This window comes from Cheilinus undulatus, linkage group 21, assembly GCF_018320785.1.
Source record: "Cheilinus undulatus linkage group 21, ASM1832078v1, whole genome shotgun sequence".
Taxonomy (NCBI): Eukaryota; Metazoa; Chordata; class Actinopteri; order Labriformes; family Labridae; genus Cheilinus; species Cheilinus undulatus.
In genome coordinates, this window is record NC_054885.1 from 28,578,964 (window position 1) to 28,595,835 (window position 16,872).

General features: G+C 39.6%; 1 protein-coding gene across 1 annotated transcript in view; it reads right to left on the reverse strand.

Moving 5' to 3' along the window:
* LOC121503872 (protein tweety homolog 2-like) overlaps positions 1 to 16,556 on the reverse strand; it is a 68,595-nt gene extending 52,039 nt beyond the window's left edge. The window contains exons 1-2 of the mRNA XM_041778445.1: positions 16,168 to 16,556; positions 8,358 to 8,530 (exon numbers count right to left, since the gene is read on the reverse strand). Coding sequence (XP_041634379.1) covers positions 8,358 to 8,530; positions 16,168 to 16,296 — 302 coding nt within the window. The 5' untranslated portion in view covers positions 16,297 to 16,556. The remainder of the gene's footprint in view (positions 1 to 8,357; positions 8,531 to 16,167) is intronic.
* Between the last annotated feature and the right edge of the window lie 316 nt (positions 16,557 to 16,872).

The window sequence follows — 16,872 nt, forward strand, 5'->3', positions numbered from 1 at the left end:
TTGTATGAAAAGTGCCATATAAATAAAGATAGATTGATTGATTGATGGATTGATTGATTGAATACTGCCTGAATGCACATCTGTATATGAACACAGTTTTTTTTTTTTTTTTAACAGTAATAAAGACCAACTTGGCTACTCTAGTAGCAACTTTTTTTCGTGCTGAAACACTTTAAAGTAAACATAAATATGAAGTGTAAGACAAATGCTATTATCCCTTATATAAAGCGTAAGTAGCTAAAGGCTCTTGTACATGTTCACAAAACATCTGAAAACTTGCCAAAGTTTTAGAGTGAGCTGTATGTGGTAACACCAACGGCTGAATGTTTCACCCAGACTTGACCTATACTTCTTCCTGTCAGCTCACTAGTTAATTTTTCACGATATGTTAGGGTGAGCTGATGTAAGAATGCAGCAGGAAATGTTCAGGAAAATGTACTACCAGCTGGCAGGAGGGCGTGATAAAATTTTTATGCTGCACAACCATAGAGTGTAGGGACCTTTTGCAAACACATGATTAACATGATTTCACAGTGCAGAGGTAGGCTATGCATAGAGGTTGTTTGCAGTGACGTCCCATCACAGACATGAACTCCAGATGGGTGGCAAGAAGAATTTGCTGCATAGAGGAGTGCTATCAAAATGTCAGCATTTGTGATGTTTATGGCTCTAACCAGGGGCATAGCCAGGAATTTAGGGCCCCCCACGAAGAATATTACACAGGGCCCCCTTAACTGGGGGGCCCAGTTAAGGGGGTCTTGCGTCATTTTTACAAATATCTATGCATTTTTCTTATTTTTGAACCAGATTTCTCAATTTAAGAGCAATATTCTTACTATGGTAAAGTTAAATTTAGTTGCAGTTTAATTTCGTAGTGCTGGACTACACCATTTGGACATTTTTAAGGGAGAAGCAGGCCTCCTTAGCATTTTATTTTATTCTATTTGATACAAGTTTCAGTCTGTTGACCGATTAATTTAGTCACTTTCGATTCATGTAATAATATAATAATGTCACTAATTACTAAGAAAAAAAAAAAACACTATTCATTGCAGGCTTCTCAAGGGCCCCTCCCCACTGTGGGCCCGGGTAATCAGTACCCTTGTCCCCCCCATGCTGCATTCTGTGGTAAGATTAAGACAAATTTAGCTATTGAGTCCTGAAAGTAGTGGCAAACTCAGAAAAAAAGCTTAGAAAAAATATGGCAGACATGGATTAAAAGGCTCCATGTAAAGCTTGAGTATGGTCCACTTCCATGAAGCAATCTAGTTTGGCTCAGTACAATATGTCATTGTTTCGCACAGTAAACCCTGATCTTGACTGTGTTTCCACATCCAATGTCCATCCAGGCTCACTCATTCGGATAGAAAATCTCTCGTAAGAGATTTGAATCATTTGGCTCAGTTCAGCAGTATGGGCTGATTGACTGATTCCCCAACGGCTTTTCATCAGTACCAGTGTGTTTTTTTATATGTGTATTAAATAATACCACAAATGGAAGAAAGGAAACTTGTTCTCTCATGGGAGCCAGCTCCATAGGTTCATATAAGAGTTGGCTCATATAACTAGCTACTTCCTGAATGGCACATCGGTAATTTGTCGTTTGTGTCACAATTTTTTTTTGCTTTATAGTTATCAGTTTCCATAAAAAGCATATCTATGACAAAACAAGGGAGAAAAGCTGTTAAAGGGGTGCGGCTAGCCTCTTAGCTTAATGCAAGATTTCTCAAGACTTTCATCTCTCTTTATGTAGCTAGACATGTAGAAGGAGGTCTGCCAGACATGGTCATTTGTGATATCACCTGCCTCCATACCAGGCAAATCAGTGAATAAGTTAAAATCACCTTTTTGGTTCGTAACCTATGTATGAAGACATTTTCGGAGACCTGCAGCATACAGGTCTATGTACAGTCTAAATTTCCTTCATCTACATTGGTTTGTAACCGCTGTTTGTTGCTTCCTGCCCCTCATCTGATTTTAGCACCTCACTGGGTTCACATGACTACAAACAACCTATTAGAGGATAATAACTGTTGAGCCATAAAGCCATAAAAGTAACATAAAATCCCATAACAGCCTACTTAGAACAAATGTCCGTGAATGTCCAATAAAGTGAGTCACCTCGAGGGCGCTCACAGAGACACTGCACACTTGGACAGAAAGATGCATTCCTCCTACACAGGCAGTGATCTTAAGGCATAAAAAAACTCTCAAAATGTTATTTTAACTCCATTCTGAGTGAAATGGTCTTCAGTGTTGGAGTTATTTGACGGTGTTGATCCACCAGTTTGTTCAACTCTGTTAAAAGTCAATTGAGGCTCTTCCCATCGTGACTTCAAATCCAGGGGGGATGTGTGGGCAGTGTGCCCATCATGCCCTTGGGTAGAGTGTTTAGATGTGTTTTATTTTGTTTGGATGTTCCCTGTTGTACAGTGGTACTTACTGGGGTCCTTCTGCTTATGAATTTAGTGGATTGTTGGTGTTTTTGATGTGAAACATATTTGCACCATGAGTGAAGTTATCCGCCGAGCTAGAGCCCCCACCTGTGATTTTAAGGGCTCCTAAAAGAGCCATGGTGCATAATCTTAATTAGCATGAATGGCCTTGCTGTGAGGTTGACTCTCTGCTTTGTTCTTGCCCGAGGAGACCCACCTTGACATAGATTTTAGAGTTAGTGCAGCTCTGTCATTTTAGACCTCCAACAACCTTGATGGAGGTCTAATCGCTTGTTGTTCTTGTCAATAAGGAAACATCATATTTTACTTTACGACTCCTCATTAGCTACTCAGTACTCAAAGTAAACTGACTTTTTAAAATTTTACTTGAGTAGATTTTAACCAGAGTAATTTTACTTTTATTTGAGTATAATAGTAGTTTACTTTTTCCACCTCTGCTGACTTTCGAAGCTTTCTGAACTTTCCTTGTACCAAATGTGCACTACACAGATTACAGTGGGGTGTTTGTGGATAAGAGTATATATTTAACACTGACCACCAGCCAGCAAGATGACCCCTTTACCATCTGGGCTGGGGTGGGACAGATATTATCACTCCTGATGCAAAAGTTCACTAGTAATGGCTAGTGCAATTTCTGTAATGAAATACAGGCATTGGTATAAAGGTAAATATTATCATTATAGCATCATAAAGCAGACTCCATAGCTTTGTCTAAAGTTTCCAGGTTCTTGAATGTCATGTCCTGCTTAAAAGCGCACTCTTAGCCCTTCCTACCCAACGGGGATAGTCTCACACTGTGTGGCCCCTGTGTGGACAACCAACTCTGGAAAATCCAGCGGTGGTACAACCAATAATTTTCTAGAAAATGTCATGAGTAAGTATGTAAAAATAGCTACAATACTGCTCTGAACCATACTGTTATGTAATGCAAATATGGTGCATTTAACCTCCTTCTTGTGTATGGTATCTAATTAGACACTGTATGTTGTAGTTTCTTGTGGAGCCAAGTACACTGAAGTCCATTAGAACAAGCTCCTACAGAGAGAGATGTGAGCACAGAGTGGTGGCTACAGATAACACAGCTCCTTAGCTAAACAGCATCATGCTGGGTCACTTAACATTACAACAGAGACCCTGTGTGCTGCAGCAGTGGCCTGGTAGAAACAGAGAGAGTTAACAAAGTTAAAAGCCAACACTGTCACAAGTTTAAGCAGATCTGTGGGCAAATTTAATTTAACCTTTTTGGATGCCCATTTGTTCATTTTTCTTTTTAATTTCTAATGGGATAATCTTTTCTAAAAGTGTATTAAATCAGACAAAAAACATGATTATATCCAGTGATGTTTTGAAAGTTTTTTGGAAGCCACTTGATAGTTTATGCTTGTATGGATTGGCATTAGAATAAAGATTTTCAGCTAATAAACATGGGACAATAAGAGAGGTTGGCACAGAATGATGCAAAAACAGTACTCAAAAGCTGAATACAGTTTTATGGTTTGGTGAAGCACTAAAATAAAGTAAGTAGAGCAATCTGCTGTCAGAGTTTCAGTTGGTGTGGTCAGCTGATCGGTCAGCTGAGGGGTTTAGAAGTACGACTGCCTAGCTGTCAGCTGAGAGGGGCCCTGTCAGTAACACAACAGCCACAATGGCCCTTAGCTGAAATGTACAGGTGGGTTCTAAATCCTGCTTTTATGCTGCTACTGTAACTACCAAGCCTGTGCAGTTAAGGCCACTTTGCTTTGTATTCCTCCCTCACTTACATTCATCTTATTCAAAATGATCAATAACGTCTTCTGACAGACCAAGAGCATACAGCCTCCAATACTTTAGAAAGCCTGTATAACAGCCAAAGTGCCCCAGGTGATTTTATTTTGAAATGCTGCCTCTGATTTTAAGCAATCTGTGGATATTTATGGATGTACCCCCCCCTAAATTATTCACTGTGGATCTTGGGGACTCTTACTGATGCAACAAGACCACATCTGTTGGAATATTATGACCAGGAGAGTTCAAGAGATCTTGTAAATGGTGACTTAAATGACCCTACAAATTGTTTGGCAGAAGATTCAATGGGCGGCTGTGTTTGCTGGATCGTGAAATGGTCAGAATCACAAGAATCCTAATGTTTTAGTGAAGTACTTAGGGACAGCAGTATTTGTGATAAGGAGGGGAAAACACAGTGATGGCCTTAGGGTGGACTCTCAGACTTTCACAGGATTTTAATCTTAACATTAAAAAAACTCCATTTAGTTTTGAGCAGATTAAACATCAGCGTTAACACTTTTGTTAACCATTAACACAATTAACAACTCAAGGATTAAAAGCAACAATTAAAGGTCTTCAATTTCTGAGTATCTGTGTCCACCTCTGAGCCAAATCACCCCACTCTACAAGATGCCATACATCCTCTGTGCTGGTCCACATCTGGGTTGTAGAGTATTAAGCTAGTGTGACAGTTGCTTTTGATCACAGCCACAGGCCAAGACAGCTGCCAAGACAAAGCATTTGATTGGCCTTGTGGGTCTGGATCAGAGTGGTAAATTAGCACTGCCACCAACCAAATGTGGGTATTTTAAAGCAGTGTCAGGTGAATTTGCTCAACTAACCAGCCACTGGGGCAGGCAAATAAAAGAAGCCTTACCTAAAGGAGTGATTTTGTTGGAGTAAATTCATTCAAACCCCTTTTTTTCTGCTTTTTCCTACTGACTTTACAAGCAAAGCAAACTGGACTACATGCTCACTGGCAAAAAAACAACCTCAGTATCGTAGTAGTTCTCCACTGCAACTACTTTATCTGCTAAAGGTAGGTTTGAACTAAAGCATAAAAATAATAAATTCCAGTTAGTCTTAAACTTATAATGTAGGAAATTTCCAATGAATTTATTGTGCTACGATAGGAAGCACAGCAAATGTTTTCATGGTCTGGTACTGAACTGGTTGCAAAACACGGTTTAAAGTAAGGAACAGTTTGGATTATTTGTGCAACCACTCCCTCTTATTAGACAGCCTATGGTGTAAACACCATAAACCTTGATTTTTATGTTATACCTCATTAAATAACGCTGTTTCTTTAAATAGAGTGGCTGGATTTGAATCCACCAGCCGTAGTGGCAGGTTAAATTCCAACCCTAAAAATTAGCACAGACAGAGTTAATGCATTGATCCCAATTAATTCAGCTCCATATATAGAGCTTTAAAAATGTGATAAATCTCATACTGTACTGTCCCCTTTAGCACATTTTGATTATGCCACTTCAGAATCTCTCTGCAGCCACAGTAAGTCCACCACTGCTCCTTAATGTCTCATTTCACTTAAAAAAATCTCACAGACAGCTTGAGACACCAGTTTACCATTCACTTATTCCTTTCTCAATTCATAACCAGCTCCTTTTTCCATGGTTAAAGGAGACATATTATGCAAAAATCACTTTTTCAGGCTTTTCTAACAAAAATATGTGCCCCTTGCCTGTCCACAATCGTCTCAAATACCAGAAAAATCCATTCCCTTCGACCGTCTCTTTCACCACCTTTCAAAATATGTTTGCTAAAACAAGCTGTTCTCAGATTTTACCCTCATGATGTCACATGGGGAGTAAGTATCTGCCCCTAGGCTTGGTTGGCCCTCCCTGCTTGGGAGATTTCCACCATCCTCTCCTGATCTTCCTCTCAGCTGCCACCTGAGATGCCTCAGTGGGTTACCCTGCTGACTTTGATCTGGGAGATCGATGGTTCGAACCCTATTCAGGTCCTTAACTTTGGATAAAAGTGTCTGTAACATCAGGAGTGCCACATCAATATCCTGAGCGTGGTGTGGTCAGAGGTGGAGTCAGGCAGCTAATTACCATTTAAAGCCACAGAAACAGCTCGTTCTGAGAAGGGCTGAAACAGAGGGGTTTTTATACATGCAAAAATCCTATACTGGAGTGTTTTTCAGCAACAAACTTCACAGGCATGTTTTGGGGACCTCCGAGACAATATAAGATTGTCTTAAAGGGATTGCCTTTAAGTTCATGCCATAATCTTCGATCTACCTGAGGTTCCTTATTTTCATTCTAAGTAAATACAGGTCTGCACAGAAAGTCAGTTCCACTTAGTTTAAGGTGGTACAAAAACCAAAAATGAAACAAAATGGTTTTAAATACAGAATCATGTAATTTCAAACTGGATAGATTATTCATGACTAAAAATGAAAGAAATTCCAATATTCATAATGGTTTTAAAAATAATAATCATAAAAACCCCAACAAAAAGGATAATTAAATCAGGAAAGGAGTAATTTCGGTTGACTAATGAGGGAAAAAAAAATTAATCATTCACTTGGCTAATTGTGCACATATTTTATCCTGATCGATACTTCTGTGTTGAATCTGCCTAATTTAGGCAATGCACAAAACAGTTCTGATTAGTGATTGATGTAATGAGACATCCACAGCTGTGACAAGTGGTCTCATCTTGCACATATAAACCCGAACCCCAAAGTAATATATGTTTACTCTCTGTTAATACTTCCTGCAATAGGCAATATATTTTTAATTGCTATTTCTACTCTTATTTTTATTCATTCAATTTTTTGACACGTTATGTTTAATGTTAAATAACTTACTGCTTGTAAATATGTTTAAACTTTCTAACTTTTCACTACATTAAATCACTAATTAAGGCTAATTTACGGTGTATTCATTCTTCTGCTGCTTCAAGTGTTGATAACTAGCTGCTGTAACACTGCAGTTTCCCAGTTTGGGATTAATAAAGCTCATTTATCTATCCATCTGCTTAACTATAAATCTACCCTGTAGCACACGCCTTATGTTAACACTGCCCCGACACAATGCACGTAGCCTAATAAGCACTGCCTCATAGAATGTAACTGCTGGTCAAAACAAAGCAGACTGCAAGCGCTGTGATTGGTGTGCTGGGTAGCATCTGATGACTGCCAGTCTCTGAATGTCTACAGGCATATTGTGTGAACTCTAGTGTAAAATAGCTTTAGCTAAAGGTAACATAGCTACGCTAGCTATTTAGTTCACGTTACTACGTAAGCCAATGTAGCTAAGTTAGCTTTCACACAAGAGCTTTAAAGCTAACATAGCTTATCTACTTAGCTTACATAGCTGCTTTGAGAGCTTAGCTTTATCTCCTTTAGGTACGTAGCTCTGTTATCTATGTAGCTTAAGCAGCTAACAGAGCTACGAAAGCCATGCTGGCTGCGTTGGAATGTTTTCACAGAGGACACGTTTTTTTCCCTGTTTACTTGGCTTAATGAAACATTTTCTAACCTTAACCCTTACATTAACCCTGAATGGAAGTTTAATCTGATTTTATTTTGAAAGTTTTAGCGTGTACTTCTATTCTGAGATAAACCCCGCTCAGACTAACGGTCTATGAGAGAGGCCATCAGAAATAAATGGTCTGCAGCTAGACTGTCTTGGTTGATTTTGGAGTCCCTGCTGGACAAAGTTGGCCACCAATTTGTCCTGTTCATGTTTAAGTGCTGTTGCCTGCTAAAACCCTTAATGTTCTTTTTTTACCACTCAAATGTATCACTCATTGTGATTATGTGCTGTGTTCACTCTAAATGGAAGGCTTTTTCTTCGATAAATTTTCTCTTCTGACACTTCTCTTGCAGCTGTTGTAGACATTAGCAGTTAAAATATAAAAGCAATCATTTTCCTGGCTGAAGTCTTTTTTGCTTTTGTAGTTCATCAAGAGGATCCACTTTAATTTAAATCTATTTCATAACCATGTTAAAACCCCTAAGTGGATAAAATGGACAATAAATAAAGAGCCTCCAGTTCATTAATGTTCACATGTTGAGTGACTGGCGTTGTCATTACATATGTACTGTGAGTTTCTTGGCTGTAGTAGCACCATAATGGCATTATCCAACCAGCCCAAACTCACCATATGATGAGGCCTGTGATGATAGCAGCCCAGGTGACACAGCAGTTGTTTGGCCTTTTGGTGTCTTCGTCTATGTCTCTGTGCCAGCAACACAAGAGGGTCAGGTATACGGCCAGAACCAGCAGGCTGAGACCCAGACCAACTGCTCCAACACCTGCTAGTAATATAAGAGACTGAGATGGAGAATAGAAGGAGAAAAGACAGAAAACATCATTACTAAGATATCATTTTAAAGGAAGCCCTTAGAAGGCATGCATTCAGACATTTAATTTGCATTATGCAGTGATAACGACTTATGCTGCTTTCACATTAGGCATGATTGCTCTCCCCTTCCTCCTCCCCTCCTTCTCTGCTTTCATATTAGGAACACTGTTCTGCACTTGTATATACTCTGTACACTGCATTTTGTGGTGGGACGCACACAGCTGGTTTGCAAATCTGCCAAAAGGAAAAAGAAGAAGAAACAACCATGGCAACCACTCAGGTCATCAACTACTCGCTGATTCTTTGTTCCATGGGGGCACTGGAGTCCATCCAGGTGCTTTTTTAATCATATTTGAGATGCCAACAATAACCCTCTTTGTACTCCATCTACCTTGCTGTTTATTAGGGTGAAATGGGCCCATGCTGTGCAGATAAAACGTTTTTTTGAAGAGAAAGGAGATTTTTAGAGTTGCCTTTGAAATTTGCTGACTGCAACTTGTGGTCATCCATTAGGTCAGTTATAACAGACCATCTGTTGACTAATGATTTCCGCAGTGCATCTAGAAAAGTGTGGACAAGCTGCAAGACTAGGGAAAGAAGTTTTTTTGGTGCAATGATGGCATATAGCTGCTGCAACATGGCAGGATTGTTCACATCTCAGTGCTGTACATTTGCATTCACACTGATCAAACAGAACCAAACTTTGGGCTCAGGTGTCTTAAGATTCGGGCCTATAACTTAACGCACCAGATAGACTTTTCACATAATCATTGCATGAGATATGTCTCACTTTCATCAAAAAATATTGTTCCCGAATGAATCGCTAGACTGGTCCCCATTTCTCACTGGGTGGCAGTACAATTGTACTTGGTCTGGATCCGAAATGACCCTGATTGGCCCGTCTGTTACCAGACAAGCCACGATTGGAGCTTTGCAAGATAGATCTGCCTGATGACAAGCATGGAATCTGGCGTGTTCATCTGCTCTGCAAAGTTATCGGGCACAGGCCCTAAAGCGTAAACACCCCAAGTTTGGTTAGCTGTCAACTAAGCAACAGACATAAATGTGGGACCAAGGCAAGCCTTAAGCCCAAAACACACCGATGTGTCGTGTCGCAGCATGTCATTTGACGCACTTCAATTGCACAACAACCGCAACACATCAAGGGTTAAACTCCCCACCAGCCACTGCATGGCCAGGTGCTTTATACCAGAGCTAAAAGCCCACTCAGATATCACCTCCCTGCCTCATCGGGTAAGTGAAAAAACAACTGGAGCAGTGGTACTGCACCAGCAGCTGAGGTCTCCTTTCTATTTTACACCTCCAACAAAAGATGGTGCCAAATTTCTTTTTCTGTGCCCTCAAACAGCACTGCTATTTGGGCAGCTGAGATGCACAAAACAGCAGTTTTCTTCAGGAAAACACCCAGCCAGCCACTGCCAGCTGCTCTGGGAATAAAGTGGTGTAAAGTGCCGTGCCGTGGCGCGCCCATGGGCATCTGGCCACCACCAGAGTGGGTTTGTTTATAGAAAATAATGGGGCCAATCATTTTGACGCGCGTTGGACGGCATGGGTGTGTTAAGAGCTTTAGCCGTCTGGCACACTGTAGCGACACCTGTCAGTCAATTCAGCCACGCCTCAAATTATTCATAACTCCAACTGACCCCACATTATCTTTATGTGCCAGGGCAGCTAGTTCACTCAGTTACATAAAGAAACAACATAAAGGCAGTAGCCTACTTTTCCTTTCCAAGGTTCATTTACTGCTTGTTTGACAGAGCAGAGTGGCACTGGAAGACAGAGAGCTAAGTAGTACACAGCTTAAGTGGAATGCCTCAAAAATATCAAAGAGATGAGTTATTTAAAAACCTACCTCCTGTACAGTAAGTTAATAGAGAAATGAGCTACAGTATTAGACCATTCAGTCAGGGAACTGGCTTCGTTTCTGGAGGTCACTCAGTAAAATCAAATTAATATCAGCAGTTTTCTCCCAATCTTAAGAAATTAACTAATTTTCAAGGAAAATGCAGTGTTGCCATTCTGAGATAATGACTTAAAGAAGTAAAAATCTGGAGGAAACAACCACAAATTTCTCATTATCACATTAAAACAGATTAAAACAACCTAGACTGACTGTGTGGTTATTTGTCCGCTAACTACTTCAGTACACTTTCTTCACTTCAGTTATCTTTTCAGAGATAAATAGATGTTGTGAGGTATTGTGATGTCAAGCAGGTTGACCCCAACAATCAAAAGGTTGAGTGAAAACAACCCCACGGTATCAAACAACACTCCTGTTTCAAGATATGTGTAGCAATCTTGTCCATTAATCAGCATTATCACTGCTGCAGCCAAGGGAAAGACATATAGTACTTGGTGGTCCAAGGGTAAAGAGACCCCCCTTGGGAATCAGTATTATTTTCTGCTGGAGAAAAACTTTGTCTCAAGCTGAAAGGAAAAACAGCAAGGATCCAAGGCTGCAGGAAGGGAGAATCATGTGACTCTATGGTTTTCATGCAGTCTTGTGATTTCTGAGTGTACAAAACATTTAAAGCCCGAAGGACGGAGAGAAACACTGATAGAGAAAAAAGTAGGAAATACAGTACTGAAACACTCTGTGCTGTGATGATAAACCCCTATGGCCCTCTCTTTTTTTTATTCACTGAGAAGCTGTTACTTTTATCAGCGCATAGTAAGTGAAGAAGTGGTGGAGTGCTCCAAGGCTGACTAAAATTGAATTGTTTATTCGCCTCAGATTATTTTGGTGAACATTTTTTCATTATACCAGTCCCGTTTCAATCCTATTTTATTGTCTTATAGTCATGTCATGCAGTATGACCATTTTATTGAGCCATCATATTGTTTATTTCTTCCCAAGCTACTTTAGTTCTCTTCAGCCAGTAGACAAATAATCTTATCTGTTTGTCTTTATAGTAGCTTCATAAAACAAATCCATGATCATTTAATGTGTTTACACGATTGTACAAACAAAACACTGGCAGTAAGTGATAAGTTCTGTTAAAACAACTTGAAGGAGAAAAGAAAACATGCAGGGATGCCCTGCTCTAGGTTACTGCATTTAATTTGTAGAATTCAAACCTAAAACTGAGCTCTTAGTTGGTTTAAAAACAATCGAGAGAGTAACTTTGACCTTGATTTTATTTGCAAATTATTTGCACTTAAATTTCAAGTCCACAAGTTCAGGCAGACTGAGTCAGGCTGACTAAGCACACTACAGCATGTGTGACTAATTATTCCATTTGGATGACATTGATACTGGGACTGAATTTAAATTCTATTCGTTTGCATTTCACAATGTCCTTCATATATCAGACTTTTGCTGTTATGGTTTGCTGATCCCCTTTAAAAGCCGAGTTTAATTTATCAGGTAGGACAGTAGGGGCAGAAATGGCAGATTAACTCACCATTCCACAACATACAACATGATAGGATAGGAGATGGTGCAATACAATGAAGTGTGATACAATATAGTGCATTACCATGTGATACTATATAGAACGTATGATTTACTTATTGCCCAGTTGAATAAAATTAAATATGATAACAATACAACATGATATGACACATTACAGTATGGAGTAGAGAGGACAGGAAAATGTACAGTATGGATACACTATATGATACAATGCAATACGATACAGTGTAATACAATAAAGTACAGTGTGATTGGGTTTATTGCCATGATATGAAGCAATATGTCATGACTCAACACAATAGAACATATTATGTATTATGTGACACAATACAGGGGTGTGAAGCAGATGCATACACCCATTTCCTTGTTTTTCACTGGCGAATCCATCTTCCACAGCTCCCATCTGAACCGTCTGGGCTCGGTTAGAAAGTGACAGGACCAATCGGCGACGAGGGGCAGTACTTTCAGGCACAGCAGAGTTGTGTCGTAAACAAGCAGCAGCGAGAGGGGGTACAATTGGCGGGAGAGCTTTGCATGAATGCTGCTCAAGCGCCAGTTTTATCAGAACTTGACAACAATTCTTCGTTAAAAGAAGAACAAAGAACAGCAGTGAGTTGTTTTCTTTTTGAAAACGACAAAAGTCGAGTCCTTACATGTCTACAGTTGGCATGTTTCGCGTTATTTCCCGTAGCTGCACACATGCAGCTCGACAGCTGCTACGTCACGTGTTTTGTTGCTCTTATTGGCCCGTAGAGATGTGACAGACAGAACGTTCATCCAATCACACTCCAAGTTTTTTTCAAAGCCTCTGCCTTTTCTCAGATGTTTCCTGTTGAAGCTTTCCCAGATGGATGTGTGAAACACATCCATCTGGCGTATCAGGTCAGTGAATCTCTCCTTCTTGAGACAATTCGATTCGAATCCAGACACAGAGTACGATTCACTGACAATTCATTAAAGTAAAGAACGATTCGGTTCGGTCCGATTCTATCCGGTACATCTGATTATTGAATCAAAATAACTTTTTGCTTTAACAAAAATTAGCAAAAAATGGGAAAACAAAATAATAGTCTAGGTTCATTTGATCTTATTTATAAAACACACTAAATGCCAGGTCTCCTGTGCTAACATTCTGAAATTATTCATCACATCCAGGTGCCCAGATGTCTTACTCTGACATTAAATTGGGAGATAAATATTAAAATGAGTTTTACTGGTACATCTTCACCTTTCTGTACTTGTAACTTCCTTAGCGTTATTAATCCTAATAACAGTACAAACTAAATATCAAATTATCCCAAGAAGCACAAATTAAAACTAAAGTCACAAGAAGATTTGGATAGACAGAGCTCTGTGTGTCTGCTTGTACAGGAGAACAAGAGGTTAAAATAATATTGAAAACAGTCCAATTAAAACAGCTTTCTATACTTGTTTTTCCTCTCATAATTCCTCTTATTGTGAGTATTCAGTCTATATGTTGCAAAAACTCTTGTTTAAAGGTAAAAGGTCACCGCGGGTCACACAACATTCCAGACGCTGAGCCAGAGCATGGCGGAACAGGCTATGAAAACAAGCAGCAGAGCATCAATGAACTGATCTCTAACGTTAACAATAGATACGTTATGATACAATTTTTGATACGTGACGTGGCCTGCAATAACAACAGAATTATAATTTAGTCATTCTGTATTCTTATTGAAATACTGCCATAGGATACTAAATTGATAAACCAGACAATGATACATGATCTGATGGAAAAAAGGAGGTGGAATTGCAGTGCCCTCATAATACAATACAACAATCAATATGAAGGGAAAAAGTGCAGTCAGGTGAAATTTGTAACTCTATGATGTCTCTATGCTCACAATAATAAAATACAGCAATTCTGCTACAATTGATAAATTGCAACACAATTTATTTTGTCACATCACGGTATCTCATTAACTAAGCTAATAGAAAATGCCCCTACAAAGGTGAGGAGCAGGATTAATTTATCCAGTCACTAAAATTTGTTGTTTAAACAATCATGCTTTATCCTTTTACTTTTACCACTGTTTATTCCACTTTTTTGTTACTTTAACTTCTTTCACTTTACCCACATCCTGTAAAGAGTCATTCATCAGTGATGCTGTGATTCTGGTTACAGGCCTGTATTCTTTAATCAAATAATGATAATTGGCATCCTAACTGTATCCCATGAGTCAGAGTGTGATACATTGCACTCCTGATATTTTCTTCCAACTCCATGAGAAGGAAGATTCTTGTTATAAAATGGATTGTTACAAGTTCAAACTGAAGAAAAGCCCTAACAAGTGTCTTCACAATGCTTTACAAACTCGCTCAATGGTAGAATAGGTAAAAAGGTTGATATTTTACTCAGTGGTGTAACATCAGTTGCTTCTCAGATAAAATAGGTCACTAGAGAAACGTGCCGGCATAGCTGCCCTACCTTTACTTGCACTCATGCCAAAACCTTAATCCAAGGATTTACAAGTAGTTGTTTTTAGGGACACAGATGATGAGCCATGAGGATCTGTGCTTTATGGTGGTTTTAATGCTGGTGAAATTTTATGCCATCAGTTCTAGTCCATCCATTGCACAGTTCTTTTGGTTCCACTCTCTTTTCTCACATCCAGCTCAATTGTTTTAAAATTACACAAGCGGGGATCTCAATTTCTTGCAACTGCAATGCCATAACAAGACAAAGGGTGCATGAGAGGAAGGAGAAGAGGGATGGAAACCTTTACCAGCATTCACAGTCACTGGCCTTCCATGGAAGGTCATTGCTCTTTCATTTCCCCAAAAAGGTTTGTATAAAGCAGACTTAAGAACGGATGCCTGTCTAATTTAATCAAATAAGAAGCCTAAGAAAACGTGGTTATGCATTTGCCTGTTTCCTTTAAAGACAACAGACCAGCATGCCAAGTAAGCAGCATGAGTTATTTCACAGCTTGAGAGGCCGTGTCAGCTCTTAAAGACTACAAACAGTCCCTCTGTGATGCAAACATGGCACTCTTTACTCTTCACTGCTGGGATTCAGTGACCCACATGGATACTGGAGAAAGAGGAATAGTGAAGGGCAGGAGGGATCAGGACAGTAATTGCTTCTGTATTCATGAATGACCTGGTGTCACATATGTACAGTGACAAGGACAAGGGTGCACATTTCTTTGTGGTTCTCAGACATTTTTCACTTTAAAGGGGAGCCTAAATACAAAAGGCAAAGTCTTTCCCTGTAAACAAATTGCCTGTAAACATTTTACAATATGATTTAAACATTATTTCTTTTATGCTGCAAATAAAAACAAACTTTTTCTGTGATCACTGCAGTCTGCCTCATTAATGATTTCAATTAAATTAATTTGACTCCATTGCAAAAGTCCCTTTGAAGATAAATCCAACTTTTTGTGGACAAACTTAATCATGTTTGCACAGCAGGCAAACAGGGAATGAGCCCATAATCAGAACATAAAGGCATAATATGAAAATAATATTAAAGTAACTTAATAAGGTTAACCACTGAGCATGAGAATCCTTTTGTCCATTACACCCCCTGTTTTATCTGTACTGTCTGTGGTCCTATTGCACAGCCAGTCCCACCAGTCAGGCAAGTTTTGGACATTTTCATCAAACAAGATGGTCTTAAATCTCTGTTTGTGCAAAGCTTTCCTTTCCTTTTTTCTTTGAGGAAACTTTAAGTTCTTAAAATAGCCATTCCTTACACATTCTAATCACACACACACACACAACAAACACAACAGAAAAGAGCAGAGCCCTGAGAAAACGTGTTGTTTACAGTGCAAAGATACTCATAAAAGTGTGATTTTAGTCATTTTTAAAGTGAAAGCATCTTGGAGATACTGTACAGAGTTGTGCAGCCGCTGAAATATTTCATTGTCCAGTTAATACTGGTCATGTGTCGTCATGTGAGAACTGCAGTGCACAGCGGGGTCCACTTAGAGCTATCAAGCAAGTAAAACCCATTTGTCAAAGACAGTTTTAAGAAACATAGTTTTAAAGCGTATTTAGAAGTGTGTCTGAAGCGAAAGTTACTTTGTGCTACTTTAAATCATGTTGTTCAACACTGTTTAGAAAGTCAGTGCCCTACAGCTCTGACACGTGAAATTCTGTCGTCTTCGTGCGCTTTTACGCACGAGTACAGTTACCAACCTGCTGATAACTCGCCTCCTCCGGTTTGAAAGTGTTGTCCACGGGCTCAAAGATGAAATTAAAGTGTGGAAAATTGTGCAGCCAGTACGTCCACCACGGAGCAACGTAATCGAGCCGTACACTGGCCATACTCCTCTTTGGGAAAATCGGTCCACCTTTTGCGCTTCCTTTTGGAGACCTTGAAGTTCAGAAATTCCCGGGGTTTGCGAAAAGTTGACCAGCGTTTAAACGCCTCTACAGTGGAGGTTAGGTCCGAATATTAAAAAAGAAGTTCTCCTTTTGCCATTACTCCTCCAGAACAGTGCTGCATATTAACTCCTGATCCGGTTCCCATTGCTCTGTGGGAACTGTTGAGTTGCGCTTCAGTCTGCGTGTGGGCCAAGCGTTTGAATCCGAGACACGGGATGGAGTGACGACGTGAACCTGCCTCCTTCAACAAAGAAGGCGTGCCAAACCTCTTTAAAGTCAAGTGGGCCAGGCAGGTCATGGTATGATTAAAGAAAATGCAGACAGTGATACGTTGAGCCTCTGCACAGAGGAAAAACACATGATCAGGAATAAAAATATAAAAGGAAAACATATACTGATTCATATTTACATGATCAAACTAAAGCATTTTCAGCGTGAATTCCAGTGGCCCATCCGCCTCTTTAGGATCAGTATGAGTACTAACTAAGACTGTTTCAGAGGAAACCCCCAAATCTT